Consider the following 17,645-nt stretch of genomic DNA (forward strand, 5'->3'; position numbering starts at 1 on the left):
CAGGCCTGATCTCCTTTAGAATGGATTGGTTGGATCTCCTTGCAGTCCAAGGGACTTTCAAGAGTCTTCCAACACCACAGTTCAAAAGCATCAGTTCTTCGGCGCTCAGCTTTCTTCACAGTCCAACTCTCACATCCATACATGGCCACTGGAAAAACCATAGCCTTGACTAGACGGACCTTTGTTGGCAAAGTAATGTCTTTGCTTTTGAATATGCTATCTAGTTTGGTCATAACTTTCCTTTGAAGGAGTAAGTGTCTTTTCATTTCATGGCTGCAGTCACCATCTGCAGTGATTTTGGAGCCCAAGAACATGAAGTCTGACACTATTTCCACTGTTTCCCATCTATTTCCCATGAAGTGATGGGACCAGATGCCATGATCTTCGTTTTCTGAATATTGAGCTTTAAGCCAACTTTTTCACTCTCCTCTTTCACTTTCATCAAGAGGCGTTTTAGTTCCTCTTCACTTTCTGCCATAAGGGTGGTGTCATTTGCATATCTGAGGTGATTGATATTTCTCCTGGAAATCATGATTCCAGCTTGTGCTTCTTCCAGCCCCGCATTTCTCATGATATAGTCTGCATATAAGTTAAATAAGCAGGGTGACAATATACAGCCTTGATGTACTCCTTTTCCTATTTGGAACCAGTCTGTTGTTCCATGTCCAGTTCTAACTGTTGCTTCCTGACCTGCATATAGGTTTCTCAAGAGGCAGGTTAAGTGGTCTGGTATTTCCATCTCTTTCAGAATTTTCCACAGTTTCTTGTGATCCACACAGTCAAAGGCTTTGGCATAGTCAATAAAGCAGAAATAGATGTTTTTCTCTTTCTTTTTCCATTATCCAGCGGATGGTGGCAATTTGATCTCTGGTTCCTCTGCCTTTTCTTTTTTTTTATTTAATTTTTATTTTTTTACTTTACAATACTGTATTGGTTTTGCCATACATTGACATGAATCCACCACAGGTGTACATGAGTTCCCAACCGTAAACCCCCCTCCCACTACCCTCCCCATATCATCTCTCTGGGTCATCCCAGTGCACCAGCCCCAAGCATCCTGTATCCTGTATTGAACCTAGACTAGTGATTCATTTCTTACATGATAATATACATGTTTCAATGCCATTCTCCCAAATTGTCCCACCCTCTCCCTCTCCCACAGAGCCCAAAAGTCTGTTCTTTACATCTGTGTCTCTTTTGCTGTCTCGCATACAGGATTATCATTACCATCTTTCTAAATTCCATATATATGTGTTAGTATACTGTATTGGTGTTTTTCTTTCTGGCTTACTTCACTCTGTATAATCAGCTCCAGTTTCATCCACCTCGTTAGAACTGATTCAAATGTATTCTTTTTAATGGCTGAGTAATACTCCATAGTGTATATGTACCACAGCTTTCTTATCCATTAATCTGCTGATGGACATCTAGGTTGCTTCCATGACCTGGCTATTATAAACAGTGCTGCGATGAACATCGGGGTACACGTGTCTCTTTCAATTCTGGTTTCCTCAGTGTGTATGCCCAGCAGTGGGATGGCTGGGGCATAAGGCCCTCTGCCTTTTCTAAAACCAGCTTGAACATCTGGAAGTTCATGGTTCATGTACTGCTGAAGCCTGGTGTGGAGAATTTTGAGCATTACTTTACTAGCATGTGAGATGAGTGCCATTGTGCGGTAGTTTGAGCATTCTTTGGCATTGCCTTTCTTTGGGATTGGAATGAAAACTGACCTTTTCCAGTCCTCTGGCCACTGCTAAGTTTTCCAAATTTGCTGGCATATTGCGTGCAGCACTTTCACAGCATCATGTTTCAGGATTTGAAATATCTCAACTGGAATTCCATCACCTCCACTAGCTTTGTTTGTAGTGATGCTTTCTAAGGCCCACTTGACTTCACATTCTAGGATGTCTGGCCCTAGGTGAATGATCACACCATTGTGATTATATTGGTCATGAAGATTTTTTTTTTTTTGCAGTTCTTCTGTGTATTCTTGCCATCTCTTCTTAATATCTTCTGCTTCTGTTAGGTCCATACTATTTCTGCCCTAGTGCCTTCCATTTCTGCAGGACCTGAGAGAAAACTAGTATGTCCCAGAACCAGAACAGGTCTCTGCACCATACTTTACTTGCTCTACCTGTAGACCTTCCTCCAGGAATTTGAAATGCATTTCTTCTCCCCAGGCTAAGACCAACCCTCAGATGTTAGAGTGTGTATTTCACTTCCCTAGCCTGGTAGCTAAGTATTTGCTATTAACTTGAGCTTTCTAAATATAATGACTTATCCCTAAAGAAGGACTCTAATGAAAGTTAAGTGGCAAATGTGTGCCAAAGACTTTTGGGTAAGCTGATCACCCTGATGGTTTTTCTCAGTTAATTATTACTGAGTGAATGAACTGCTTTTAGATGAAAGTGGTAATTCTCTCTATACTTAAAATAATGTAGTTTTTTTTCTAAAAGATGAATGCAGTTCATCAATACCAATCGTTTCTAGTTAGAATTCAGTTCAACAATACATATTGAATGCCTCCTATGTGCAGGGCTCCGAAAGATAAATAAGAAGCTGTTCTGTTTCTTAGGTATTAACAGTGCATTGGGGAAGTAATGCAAGTTCTAACAAGACAATAGCTGAGTTGGACCTGACGACCATGGGTGAGCTTGATGTCTAGCAACATTGCTCTCCATCTCATGATGGAAAGTAGTAACACAGAGTAAATGCCAGTGCTCCCTGCCGCGCTATTCTTCAAACTATACTCCAGCCCAATCAACCTATTGCCTTTTTTTTTTTTTTTTCAGAACCCAAGCTCACCACCTTCTCTCCTGCCTCATGGTCTTTGAAAATATTGCCCATTAGTCTGGTATTCTCCCAATTCAACTCCTTTTAACTCCTTCCATGTATGTAGACATGCTTTCCCCGCAGCAATCTCTTGATCCGCTAAGACTTTCAGGAGTCTCTTCTATTCTCCCACAGCAATCACGATTTCGTGCTAGAGTAGTATTTATTGTGCTGCAGTGAGATTGCTTGTACACATCTTTGCCTCTTCTCCTAGACTGTTTCTTGAAGTCAGTGCATCTATTTTGCTTGCCCTTTATAGTATTTGCTGCTGCTGCTAAGTTGCTTCAGTCGTGTCCAACTTTATGCAACGCCATAGACAGCAGCCCACCAGGCTCCCCTGTCCCTGGGATTCTCCAGGCAAGAACACTGGAGTGGGTTGCCATTTCCTTCTCCAATGCATGAAAGTGAAAAGGGAAAGTGAAGTCGCTCAGTCATGTTCGACCCTCAGCGATCCCATGCACTGCAGGCTACCAGGCTCCTCCGTCCATGGAATTTTACAGGCAAGAATACTGGAGTGGGAGTGCCATTGCCTTAGCTCAACATGAAATGAATGAAGAAATGAGTGGGTAAATAACTTTCTTCAGACAGAATCGATCCGTTTTGTTGAGCTGTGATTTTCAATAGGGTGGAGGAGGGGACTATTAAAATCTCCTGTGTCCTGATTTCAGCATGTGTTTCCTTCTACTCTGCTGAAATGCCTTCCACATATCATTCCATTTAAGATCCCTGATGACGGTGGTAGGAAGTCAGTTTTCTCAACGGGAATGTGGCAGTGTGCAATGTCAAATCTAGTAGATTTGCAACAATAACTAGTAAATACTTTGGGGGAGACTGTGGCATCACAAACAAGCATTGGTGATGGAAGCACATTTGGACAGATATAAACTGGTTGAATGGACTGCCCAGCTGGTTCAAGTGGAAGAGGATCTGCCTGCCAGTGTAGGAGCCACAGGAGACACAATCGCAGGGTCTGGAAGATTCCCTGGGGGAGGAAATGGCAAACCATGCCAGTATTCTTTCCGGGATAATCCCATGGACAGAAGAGCCAAGTGGGCCCCAGTTCATGGGGTGACAAAGAGTCAGACACAACTGAGTCCTCGCATACATACAAACTCTGGTTGAAGAACAGCAGTTCAGGCAGAAAAGGGGGAAAAATGGTCTGAGCAAAGGCCTGAGAGCTGGGGAATTCAAGTTGACATTAGGATGCATGTGGAAAAGCAATGGGAGGTTGGCCTAGAAGTCATAATGGGATTGGCTGTGAACTCTGGGCTTAGAGGGGTGTTTATTATGGTAAGAAATAGGGCGTGATGAGGGAGTCTTGTGAAGCAGAGTGATGGTGTTAGGGTTATACTTCAGGAGTTAAATTTCAGGAAGTTTCTCTATCCACAGCATGCATAATAGATCAAAAGGGAAATGAAAGCAGGCAGAGATGACTAGTTAGTTCAGTTTAACAAATATTTGTTATGTGCCTAATATATATTTCACATTGGAGAAAATATTTTCTTTCCATAAGGGGACTTAGAGCCTAGTGAAGGAAACAAAATAATCAACGGTCACTTTTAGTAAATCTCCTAAGCAGGAGAAGTCAGAAGTGAAGGAAACCTGAATGAGGGGAAGAGAAAGAGAAGTTAGAGGAGATTGAAGGGAAATTTGCATGTTGAACTTTTCTCTGAGGTCTTGACCAGTGTCAAATTATCCTTAACCAAGTTGAAAGTAGATGTAGGAGCAAAGAGAGAAGACAGGTTCCAGCTGCACTAGGAATTAACTGCCTCTCTGTCTCCTTGATCTGGGTTCCCTTTCGTTTGTGCTGGCCTCATCGTTAGGCTCTGTCTTCAGGGCCTTTAGCACCCCTAGGGCTGATCTCATTCCCCTAAGATGTCCTTTCCCAGGAGATTATTGGTGCTGCTTTGACTGCGATTGACCTGGCTGGCTGCTAAGTCAGGTCTTGTGGCTGGGAATGAGCATGACGGATATAGTACACTGACTTGCCAAATCATAAGATAGCTTTCCTCAGGAGCTGAGGACAACAGCTTCACTCTGTTCACATGAATGGAGAGTGGATTTGGCCTGCTCTCAAAAGGAAAAACAGGACACTGTTAACTAGAAGAAGATGTTTGGAAAAACCAGTCCATGACACCAGGCAAAGTAGATTTCAAACATTTTAACATTGCCTCATTTGAACTTCAGCACAACAGTTTGTGAGAAGTTCATCCACCAACTTGGTAAAGAAGCTGTGCTCTAGAGAGGATAACTGTCCATTTAGTGTCAGTAGAAGAATCACAATTTCATCATTCAGGTACAGCTATCACCTGGGCCAGTAGACATGTAGACTCATGAGCACCACCCAGGCTGAAGCTGTCAATGAGAAAGTGTCCCCTGGTTGCAGGCATTGGAGATGATGACCACCAAGGTGAAAAGTATAGAGTGAGCAAAGGTCAGGAGACAGAACTGGGAAGAAATGTCTGCAAATGTGAGAAAAGTCTGAAGGAGATGGTAGCCAAGGAGGGCTGGAAAGAGGAAGTCAAAGAAGATAGAAGTTTGCTTGTATGCAATTACGTTACTTTTTTATTATCAAGTCTATTAAAAGACTATTATGTGGGGGAAAAAAAAGAGAAGAATAGGAAAAGACTAAAAGTAAAATGTTGTAAATGTTTATTATTTTGTTCTGAGAGTGTCGTTAAATCTTAAAGGATTTTTAAGTGAAACAGTCATGACCACAATGCATAGATGTTGACAGCTGTAAACATGAAGAAAGAGCACTGTGTTTTCATAGACGGCTGGAGCAATAAGTGTTTTGTATTAATGGTGATCAGTTCAGTTCAGTTCAGTTGCTCAGTCGTGTCCGACTCTTTGCGACCCCATAAATCGTAGCATGCCAGGCCTCCCTGTCCATCACCAACTCCCGGAGTTCACTCAGACTCACGTCCATCGAGTCTGTGATGCCATCCAGCCATCTCATCCTCTGTTGTCCTCTTCTCCTCCTGCCCCCAATCCCTCCCAGCATCAGAGTCTTTTCCAATGAGTCAACTCTTCGCATGAGGTAGCCAAAGTACTGGAGCTTCAGCTTTAGCATCATTCTCTCCAAAGAAATCCTAGGGCTGATCTCCTTCAGAATGGACTGGTTGAATCTTCTTGTAGTCCAAGGGACTCTCAAGAGTCTTCTCCAACACCACAGTTCAAAAGCATCTATTCTTTGGTGCTCAGCTTTCTTCACAGTGCAACTCTCACATCCATACATGACCACTGGAAAAACCATAGTTAATGGTGATAATAATACTAATAATGATAGCAGATAGTGTGTTACATATATTACATGTAACACTGTGCGTTTTGCTTACTAACTCATTAACTCCTCAAAATGGTCCTGTAAAGCAAGTACAATTGTTATCCTTATTTTGCAGATAAGAAAACTGAGGTACAGAGAGGTGCAGTAATTGGTCCAGTTGGTTCCAGAATCACCTTTTGTAACTATTGCATCTCAGTGCCTTTCCTGGAGATAGATAGGTGTGCTTGGGTAGCACAGAAGCAGGGCAGATTAACAAAGGATATATGCTCTTTCTTTTTTATCCTGCAGAACAAATTTCAATCCATCACCTAAAAAAAAATTTTTTTTTTTTTGCCTTTTTTAAGTTTGGCTTTTTAGTAGAACAGTTGAAAGCACTTGGGGGAGAGTGTGCCATTTGATGTTTGGAAAATGTAAGCATCATTCCTGCTCTGAAGGACTAACGGTCATCATTTATGTGGGTGCTTGTGACTGAAAAGGTCAATGGACAGGAAAAAAATAGCAGAGAAACACACACAAGGACAGTTGGGATGGTGGTGTCACATCATTCATCAGCTTTATAACAGTGTTGGCCTTTGTCAACATTTTTTAAAGGAAAAATCATAAGGCAGCAAAAACCAAAGAGCCACAAATGAACAAAACTGAAAATAGGTTAAACCCCTCTTGAAGACTTGAGAGAATAGATGTTTTTGTTCCGAAAGACAGTCTCCTAGTCCTGTGTTCTCTGGAGAATTCTGCCTACATTTTTTTTTTTTTTTCCACATCTGCTACTTCAACATTCTTCATCTTTCCTGGAGTGAAAATTTCCTAATTCCTTAGTGTCTTTTGAATTGTCAATACCCACTCACAGAAGTAACTTCAGATTATAATAGCATGAAATTTTGTTTTGACTTAAGGCTTTCTATTAGCTGAGAAATAGCAGAAGAGGTTTCCCTCTTTCAGTTTTGGACTCAGGTAAGAAAATTCAAACAGATGAGAACCTATTTTGTTTAGTGTTGAATGACTACCTTTGCTTCTCATTTTGCTGGCAGATTGTTTAGGTTCTATTAAGTCCCTTTCGGTCCATTTCTTCCTTAATATGATGAAAGGGATGTATATTTCATCCCTTATCACTGACTTGCATGTGTGTGATGACTTTTGTTCTAAAGCCCAGTATAATTTAGTCTTATTTCATGTTCTTATGCCATAACATCCATTGAGTAAATAAAAACCTACCTAATAAGATAACACCCATCAGATAATTTTATCAGACTTATGTCTCCACTAGTGGAGTATATTTTGAACATGGGTGAAATGTTCCTTTGCTCTTACATTTTTGTTTTATTGATGCTGTTTGCCCTTTAAATTTTTTTCCTACAGTGCAGAAAATTTAGGGCTGTACCTCAGTTTTTTTTTCTCACCATGAAATTATGAGATTTGTTAGTTTTGTCTTTTGTTTGGAAATTCTTGTTTCATTGGAGTTAGTCTTATATCTTGTTGGCTGCTGCGGATTACTAGATTTATTGCTTTGGACATAAGAAATCCTGGCGACTTTGAACCAATTTTTTTTAAGTATTTTTTTTTTTTTTATTTCACTTGAAAAGGAAAGCTTGTTGTGGAACTGAACTAATAGCATGTAGAAAACCTGGTTTAGGGAACATGGCTGCATCCTGTATGGGTCTGCCCCTGAAAGGGTAAAGTATTGTCCTAAACAAAACGTGCTTCTCAGCTTTCCTTGCTAAATCAGCCAAGTCTTATCCCACAGTGTTCTGCTGTTGAGTTTTCTGCTGTCCCGACTTTGAATATGTATTTCTGCATTGATATTAGAGAAATTCACATCAGTATTTAGTTAATGTTTAATGGAGGCCAGTTGGCTTTTTATTCTCAATGGCTTGAAATCAGCTTTCTCTGACAACACTGTTTGGCAGTTTTTCATATTTCTTTAAAATTTTAATTATAACCCATCAAGTCTTAAGCAATTACTTCTGGGGTAGGCTCTTGATGAATGTCATAACAAGGTGTTTTAATTTAATGGATCCAGAATAACATCTGTTTCTAATATTTTAAAAGCCAATTTATATGGAAATTCATTTATACACAGTCAGTACACAGAGCCTTGTAAAAATCAAATCAAATTGGAAAATCAAACCACCGTGATATAGTAGGTCTTCGGTTAACAAAGGATTTCACTGATGAGTAGATTCAGCTGCCACTTGCTAATACCCTAAATAAAGGAGAAAGAAAGTGAAGTCACTCAATCATGTCCCCATGGACTGTAGCCTACCAGGCTCCTCTGTCCATGGAATTTTGCAGGCAAGATTACTGGAGTGGGCTGCCATTTTCTTCTCCAGGGGATCTTCCTGACCCAGGGATCGAACCTGGGTCTCCCACATTGCAGGCAGACACTTTACCATCTGAGCCACAAGGGAAGTACAACACCCTAAATATTGCACCTTAAACAAGATAGCAATTTATTTCTCATACTCGTGTAGTTTGTCCAGAGCTGGTATGGTCTACTATGACAGGGCCTGCGTTTCCTTCAGTCTTATGCTCTGTTTGGTGTGATTTCTATTCCTAAGGACATCTTATGGGTCAGGATGGGTGCTGGAACTCCAGCTATTACATCTGTGCTCCAGCAGAAAGGAGGTAGAGGGGTAGAGGACGGAAGAATACTAAGCTTTTTCTTTTTAAGGATACTTTTTCCCAAAAGAAGGAGTTCTCTCTCTGTGTTCCACTGGCCAAATATTAGTCAGTGGCAAATATTAGTCATGTGACCATATTTAACAGCCAAGGAAGATAGGAAATGATCTTTTTTTTTTCCCCCCAGAAGACCCAGCTAAAAACTAAAGGTGTTGTAAGTGTGGGAAAAGGGGAGGATAGACATTGGAGAACTGTCTGTCACCTTGAGTACTTCTTAAAACATGATTTTAACAGATCTTCTGCCTTTTATTGAATATCTAGAAAAGTCAGCTAGTTCTCATAAGTAGATAATATATAAAGAAGGACTAGAATGGTGTTTGGCAGAATAGATAAAACAGGCATAGATGTACATCAGTGGTAATTGGTTCATTCTACTCCCCAGGTGCACCTGATTTCAAAAGTTGTTGGTCAAGCTGAATTTAATAAGGGACTTTCTGTAGATTAGAATACAGTCTTTGTAGAATAGTAATCGGAGAAGGCAATGGCACCCCACTCCAGTACTCTTGCCTGGAAAATCCCATGGACGGAGGAGCCTGGTAGGCTGCAGTCCATGGAGTCGCCAAGAGTTAGACACGACTGAGTCACTTCACTTTCCCTTTTCACTTTCATGCATTGAAGAAGGAAATGGCAACCCACTCCAGTATTCTTGCCTGGATGATCCCAGGGAGAGGGGAGCTTGGTGGGCTGCCGTCTATGGGGTCGCAAAGAGTCGGACACGACTAAAGCGACTTAGCAGCAGCAGCAGAACAGTAATAGCAACAGCCAACAGGGACAAGATGTTCCTTGCACTAGGTTTCCAGAACATGCATGAATCTGCAAAGCAGTGTCCTTTGCTTTTCTGCGTAGAAGATAAATGAACAATTACAAGAGTTAGAAATGTGGCATCTTGGGCTCCTCCTTGACCTACTGAATTAGAACCTTTGCCTGCCTGTTAAGAAATCCCCAGGTGATAGTCATGTATGGGAATCATTTCCCTGGGCAGAGATTCTATCTAAAATTGATTTCTACTAACAGAGCTAGTCCTTCCTCTAAGTCTATCCCCTACATCAGTATTACCTGAGACTTTGCTTCTTAAAAAATGCCTATTCTTAGGCCTTATATTAGCCTAATGCCTGAGATCTGCATTTTTAGCCATCATGCCACAGAAGGGCAGTTGTTTGACAACTGCTTTATTAAGCTTTTACTAAAGACTCTGATGCTGGGAGGGATTGGGGGCAGGAGGAAAAGGGGACGATAGAGGATGAGATGGCTGGATGGCATCACGGACTCGATGGACGTGAGTCTGAGTGAACTCCGGGTGTTGGTGATGGACAGGGAGGCCTGGCCTGCTGCGATTCATGGGGTCGCAGAGTCGGACACGACTGAGCAACTGAACTGAACTAAAGGGATGGAAACTGCATTCATTCTCCAAAGGTATTTGCATTCAAACAAAGAAGAAAAACTTGCGGAGAAGAAATACAACCCTAATTGTGGCACCTAGTAAGTGTGAAGGGGAGGCTCTGAATTCACTCTCCCTGTGAAGCCGCTCTAAGGCTTTTCTGCATTAATCACGTACACCTGGAAGCCCATCTAAAACCACGTGAAGAGAAAGCTACGCGGGAAGGCGATGTTTCAGCAGTATATTTTAGCAATGTGTTTTCTTTTTTTCCTTTCTGTCTTTTACATTTGATTTCTTTTCTTTGTTTTTTAGCCGTGCTATCAAGACGAACCAGGACCTTCTCCCAGAAACCCCCTGGACCCACATTTTCTACAATGACTTTTGGGGGACCCTGCTAACCCACAGCGGCAGCCACAAGTCCTACCGGCCCCTCTGCACTCTTTCTTTCCGCCTGAACCATGCCATCGGAGGGCTGAATCCCTGGAGCTACCATCTGGTCAACGTGCTGTTGCACGCCGCGGTCACTGGTCTCTTCACAAACTTCTCGAAGATCCTCCTTGGGGACGGGTACTGGACCTTCATGGCTGGCTTAATGTTCGCCTCTCATCCCATCCACACGGAGGCCGTGGCAGGAATCGTGGGCCGGGCTGATGTGGGGGCCAGTTTCTTCTTCCTCCTCTCCTTGCTCTGCTACATGAAACACTGTTCTACAAGAGGCTCCTCGGCCAGGACCTGGGGCTGGTTCCTGGGGACCGGAATGTGCGCCGGATGCAGCATGTTATGGAAGGAGCAAGGAGTCACGGTCCTGGCAGTTTCCGCCGTTTATGATGTCTTTGTCTTTCACAGACTGAAAATGAAACAGATCTTACCCACCATCTACAAAGTAAGTGATTGTTGGGCATGAGCATTGGGTTACTGAGTTCTCTCCCTGCTTGATCCCTTTTCCCAATTTAAAACAAATTATTCCTTTTCAGAGAGAATTTAAAGTAAGTTACTTTTTGATCTTCGGGAGGTGGAAGTGTCCTCTCTGACCTTTCCCTACTAACCTGGGTGTCAGTCTCTGATTATTTTATTTCTCGGGTTTCTTAGTTTCATGATTTCCAAGAGGAAATCCCCAAGAGGGTAGAAGGACAGTTCTGCCTTGTAAAGAATATGCATCTTTATTTATCATTTACTCCTTTATTTCAGTCCAAGTCCTGTAATCCAATAAATTGCCTGTAATAGGTGTTTGAAAAAATAACACAGCTGATCAGTGAGCTGGATGCTCGACTCTGGAAAGAGGAAATCCTCTGCCATTTGTTAATATTACTTTTCCTAAGCTGACTTTGGAAAACAAACCTCTCTGCTGTGCTCTGGGAAGTCACATTCTTAAATAATGAGTCATATTCACCTTTTCCTTGTTGTAGTGTAGAAGAATAGAAGAGTCAAAACAGAAATTGGTTATTATAAGTTCTGCCCTGAGGCCAATTAAGACCTTTGCCTCAGGGCTTAATATGTGTTCTTCCGAATTCCCTCTGTGGTTTCAAATGCAGTGTTGTTTGAAGGTCACGGAAGCACTTTTGGATCCCAAGTACTTGAAGAAAACTGAGCAGTTTCCTGCTGGTGTGTTAAGGGAATGCCTTGAGTGGACTAGTGCATCTTGAGAAACTGCCCACTTCCCATCTCCACATCCTCCCTCCCTCACAATAAGCTCATCCTTGCCTTGCCTTTAAGTAAGAGACTGAACTTGGCCTGTGCCTGCAACCGCAGACATGATTCAGACCAGCTCCTTTATCCTTTTGGATACTCTTCAGCAAGGAGTATAATGGTTTAGGATACTGACCCTGAGAAAACTGTCAAGTGTTGTAGTTTTTACTACTTTTTTCCTCTCAGTTCTTAATTCTACTTAAAATCGAATCGGGAAGGAATTGAAGAACAAAATGACTGGAAATGAAACATTTATTTTGAAATGACTTTTTTTTTTTTTTAAACTTAGGAAGAGTAATTACTGAGGTGCTTCTGCTCTGTGGGGAAACAATGTGTTTCCTTAGAACTCAAGTATCAAGTGCTTAATGAAGTTCTTTTGTGATTTCCATTAACTGCTGAAACTTGAGAACCCTCATTAGATTTGGCGCTTTGAAAAACAACATGGGTTTGAAAGCCAAGCTCTTAATTTCAAATCAATTTTAAATATTCATTCAAAGAAATTTAGGGAGAACAATCTTTTTCTTTTTAAAACCACATCATCAACAATAGCAAGTTTTCTTGTACTGGAAAAACAAACAGAATAAGTCATGGTCCTTGTCCTTTGCAGGGTGAGAGCTATTTGGGGATGCAGATTGGGTGTTTTAAGACCTTGATAGCCTGTGAAGCACTGTGTTTTTTCTGCAGAATTTTCATCTTACCATTTCATAAATTAGGAAATTATTTTGATATGTCAGTTTAGGACTGGCTTTTAGGATTTTTGAAGTTCTCTTCTGAGAAATTTTTGGTTCTCTAAGCTTATTTTTCAGAGAAGGCAATGGCAACCCACTCTAGTACTCTTGCCTGGAAAATCCCATGGATGGAGGAGCCTGGTGGGCTGCAGTCCATGGGGTCGCTAAGAGTTGGACACGACTGAGCGACTTCACTTTCCCTTTTCACTTTCATGCATTGGAGAAGGAAATGGCAACCCACTCCTGTGTTCTTGCCTGGAGAATCCCAGGGCCGGGGGAGCCTCCTGGGCTGCTGTCTGTGGGATCGCACAGAGTCAGACACGACTGAAGCGACTTTGCAGCAGCAGCAGCAGCAGCAAGCTTATTTTCAAGGATAAAGTTGCTGATAGAGCCCCTTACTATAAGCTTGTCTTATGTAATATTTGGGACATATTTATAATAGAAAATTATTTTTTGTTTATCTGGAAGTACAGTACAACTGGGCATCCTGTGTTTTATTTGGCAGCCTTACTCATGCTGCTGCTTAAGAAAATGAGAACTGCCACTAACTAGTGCAAGGAAAGAAAACTTTTCTTTCTATCTAAGTTCTTTGGTTGCACTAATAATTAAATTGCCATAGGACAGATTAACAGAATTTGCCTGCAGTGCAGGAGACCTGGGTTCGATCCCTGGGTCGGGAAGATCCCCTAGAGAGGGAAATGGCAAACGACTCCAGTATACTTACCTGGAAAATCCCATGGACAGAGGAGCCTGGTGGGCTGCAGTCCATGAGATCTCAAAGAGTCGGGCACAAAGATTCCCATCCTATGGGAAAGGACTTAATGCTTTGAATGTTCAGTGTCTTGAGAAGTTCTCAAATGGAAACTTACCCAGGCTGTCTGGTAACCACTGCTTGTGGGCAAGGAAGTTAGTCATGGCAGCAATACCCTTCATCTGATAGTTGCTATCTCAGCTTAGCTTATTCATTTTTTCTAGGTTTGGCCTTGTGGGTTTAATGAGGGCATTTGGATAATAGATTTTATAGACTTGTGAGAAACCTGGAGATGATCTATGCCTGGCTCCTTGTCTCCAGCTGAGGTGTAGAGAACCAGAGATGTGAAGGTCACCCAGAAAATGGAATCCCTAGAACTAGAAGACATATTTGTGACTGTCTAGTGATCTTACATTGTAAGGATATGAAGATGAATAAAGAGATGACTCCACAGTAGAGAAGGAAATAATAAGTATTGAATCTTAACTTGCACTGAGTGAGTCACCTTAAACTAGTTCAATGACCTGTTTCTTTATGTCAGAATAGAGATCATGTTCTCCCCTGGAGTAGCTGGGAAGATTATATAAAATTGTATGGTGTTTGTTGTGAACTGCTGCTGCTGCTAAGTCGCTTTAGTTGTGTCTGACTCTGTGTGACTCCATAGACAGCAGCCCACCAGGCTTCCCCGGCCCTGGGATTCTCCAGGCAAGAACACTGGAGTGGGTTGCCATTTCCTTCTCCAATGCATGAAAGTGAAAAGGGAAAGTGAAGTCGCTCAGTCATGTCCAACTCTTAGTGACCCCATGGACTGCAGCCCACCAGGCTCCTCCATCCATGGGATTTTCCAGGCAGGAATACTGGAGTGGGGTGCCATTGCCTTCTCTGTTGTTGTGAACTGGATATCCAGTATTTGGAAGGCACTTAATGCATATTAGTTGAAGGGAAAGAAGAAACATCAATGGAAATTATAATTCTTTATTTGAAGAAAGAGATAGCCAAACTTCTTCCAGTGGTTTGAAAGCATATGAATTAGGAATCAACTGAAGCTGAAGCATGAATATTTAAGCAAAAACTTCCATTTAGAATTTCATGACTATAGAGCTTGTAAACACTGGCATAGATTACATATGGAAGTTATAGAAAAATTTCATATTCTGTCTTTAAAATATATAGATTTCTATGCCTGGGGTGAGTTAGAAGAGACTCTGAAGGAAGTGGATTAAAAGACTTTTCAATCTTAAACGAATACATCTTGAATGTCTTACTAATTAACTCTACATCAGAGTTATCATAGTTTGCCAGATGAAATAAACTTCCCTGCCTTATTAAAACAGAATTTATATGTAAACAGAAAAACCCAGTGCACAAATGTTTAGCTCTATTATGCAAACCAAAGAACTAGCCAAATGCTCGAAAATCTAAAAATGGTGGTCCTCCTCAAGTTGGAAATGATTAAAACTAGAGGGGCAGTCTCTCCATTTTTATAGTTTTGTCAGTAATGTTTTTCTCATAGCAATCACACTCAGCTTCTTGCTTCACGTTTCTTTAGCAATGTCAGATGTTTTGATTCTGTACTTCTTGTCAGGTCCTAAAGTCAACGTTTACTGGGATCAGGAAGAAGGAACTGTAGGGACAGGAGTTACATCTGCTCCCTGGGACTTCTCTCTATCCCATCATTGCAATGAGAAAGTACAGGGTTCTGTTTGGGAGAGGTTAAGATTTTTCTAAGACTTCCATCTGGATTTTCTGTGACATCTCCTGTTATTTAATATTGATTACTTATGAACAAACATGCCCTGTTTGGGCCAGACAGCCTTCTTGGGATGACTGAATTTGGCCAGAATTCTTGGCTGCCATTTTTTGACTGCTCAGGTTCAAGCAAATGATGCCTGTGTCCATATGACATGTAAAATTTCTGTAGTTCTGCAGAGGAAATAAGGAAATAGTAAGTACCCAGAATATTGTAGATATTTTATTTAGTATTTAGTAACCGTGTATGGGATTCCCAGGTGGCTTAGTGATAAAGAATCCACCTGCAGTGCAGGAGACATGGGTTTGATCCCTGGGTGGGGAAGATCTTCTGGAGAGGAAATGGAAACCCACTCCAGTATTCTTGCCTAGGAAATCCCATGGACAGAGAAGTCTGGTGGGCTACAGTCCATGAGGTTGCAAAGACTCAGACATGACTAAACGCACACAAACACACACAACCATGTACAGTGTTTATATCTCCTGCACACTGTTCTGAATATGCCAAAAAATTAGCACATTTAGCTTAGTTAGTAAGTGCTTATCAAGAGAATAATATGACTTTTGAAATAATATGGTTGATTATAACATGAAATAATACAGTTTTCAATACTTGGGGAAAAAATTGGAGGATTTGTAAGAGATTAAATACGTGGGCTTCCCCAGTGGATTACTGAATTCACACTTAAAGGCTGACTTTTGAAACGGATGTGCCTGCAGTGGCAAGGTGAAATCTTATACCTTCTCCTTTTTACAGTGAGGATTTCATTTCTGATTAGGGAGGTCTGGAAGGTGGGACTGGAAGAGATGCATGTTAGAAAAATGTTGAAAAATAAGTTTTCTTGACCTCTCAACAAATGACTACTTTAGCCTTTCTTAGATGGTTTTCACTTACTTAGCTTTATGTTGTCAAAAAATAAGGGGGATGGGGAACCCTTGAAAGACACTTAAACTAGCCTTGCAAATAAATGCTAGACTTTTATCTGCCCACAAAATATTTTACAAGTCTCCCATGATCCCAGGAGGTACATGGGTAATAAAATCAGTAAAGGCAACATTTTTCTTACTTACCCAACATCAGTCATTGCTTGCCTAGTGGCCATTTTCTGTGCTTATTTAACATCTGTTAACTGTTTTAATGTGGAAATATCTTTTTTTCCCTTATATTAGCCTCATAATCACTTATTCAGTTACAGGTGGAAAAAAATTAAACAGGAAAGGAAATCTGAAAGGAAGGGTAACAATTCTAATTATAGCCCAAAATAATTTGGAAAAAGGAAGCCCTTTGAGTTTGATAGTAAGACTTTCTCTACAGATGACTGCATTTATTTTACCGTAGTTGCCTTCAAGATATGTATTGTCTGGATAGCCACCTTTTTTTTTTCAAATGAAATCTTGTGGCTTTATGTCATATAAACAGGATAAAGACACTATATTACTAGAGAGGGACATGGGAGGCATTGCCACTTTTGAAAAACAAGTCACCTCTATCTAGCAAAACTTTATTTTAATGCAAAGCCAGATATGATTGATGGAAGTTGCATGTGGTGAGCAAGTTTACCTTTATCTTGGGTGTTAAGTAAGCTGGGCTCTATAATGGGATGCAGTCATCAGACCCACACTAACCAAACAGTCGCATATTTCCAACCCATTTACTGGGTGTATTTTGAAAATGGTTTCCCAGGGTCGGGGCTTACATTCTGTTGAAGGTTTTGGGCTCATCGCTGTCTGAACACTGAAGACATTAAATGTGGTGCTTTTGTACATCAGACTATGTTGTGTGGCTCCCCACGTACAGAAGAACCAGTGTATAGCCTGCAGGTATTTGCACATTGGATCCACATGTGCTTTTTTAACTTGATTAGCTGCTTGGATGGCATTAGCAGAATCTGTTATCATTTATGGCTTCGTCCCTTTTAGACCAGATTTGTGGTTTTACTCAAGATGTGACCCTCATATCCATTGCCTTGAATGAAATAGGATATATTTGCTGATTCTGATTGTCTTTAAGCACCATCTGTGCCACTCTGCTTCAAATAGTGTTCTTGCTTTCTGAAAATTGTCTTTACCTTCATTTGTCTTACACTTGGCTTTGTGAGACTCTAGATATAGCAAGGGACTGGCTATATAATACTGGTTCTGATCACAGTATTTCCTTGCATTATTGAAACTGGAGGGGTGACTGTTTGTCATGCACTTACAAATGAATTTGGATTTCCTCCCAGTAAACTTGTTGTAGCGTTTAATATTCATGACCTGTAGTACTTTAAAACTTTGAACAGCTGCCAAGACCGCTAACCAGATAATACCACAAATAAAGTCGAGGTTCAGAAATATTTTTCAATTCTAAAAGTCAAAGATTAATAGGGTATTTTATTCCTGCAGGTTGGCTTCCTCGCTCAGCTGATTTGAGATGATTCTGTATTCTGCTTGCTTGCTGTTTAGGTTCAAGTCAAGTCATTTAAATTTGGGAAACTGACTATTCTTGCAAGTTTCTGTGATGCTTGCATTAGAGTGTTAATACCTGGGATAGCGATCTTATCACAAATTACGATTATT

The 17,645-nt window shown here is 41.0% G+C and overlaps 1 protein-coding gene across 1 annotated transcript in view; it reads left to right on the forward strand.

The window, feature by feature from the left end:
* The window catches only part of TMTC2 (transmembrane O-mannosyltransferase targeting cadherins 2), a 435,678-nt gene that overhangs the window by 161,528 nt on the left and 256,505 nt on the right, over positions 1 to 17,645 (forward strand). The window contains exon 2 of the mRNA XM_004006230.6: positions 10,485 to 11,055. Within this exon, the coding sequence (XP_004006279.2) occupies positions 10,485 to 11,055 (571 nt within the window). The remainder of the gene's footprint in view (positions 1 to 10,484; positions 11,056 to 17,645) is intronic.

Source organism: Ovis aries, chromosome 3 (assembly GCF_016772045.2).
Source record: "Ovis aries strain OAR_USU_Benz2616 breed Rambouillet chromosome 3, ARS-UI_Ramb_v3.0, whole genome shotgun sequence".
NCBI lineage: Eukaryota > Metazoa > Chordata > Mammalia > Artiodactyla > Bovidae > Ovis > Ovis aries.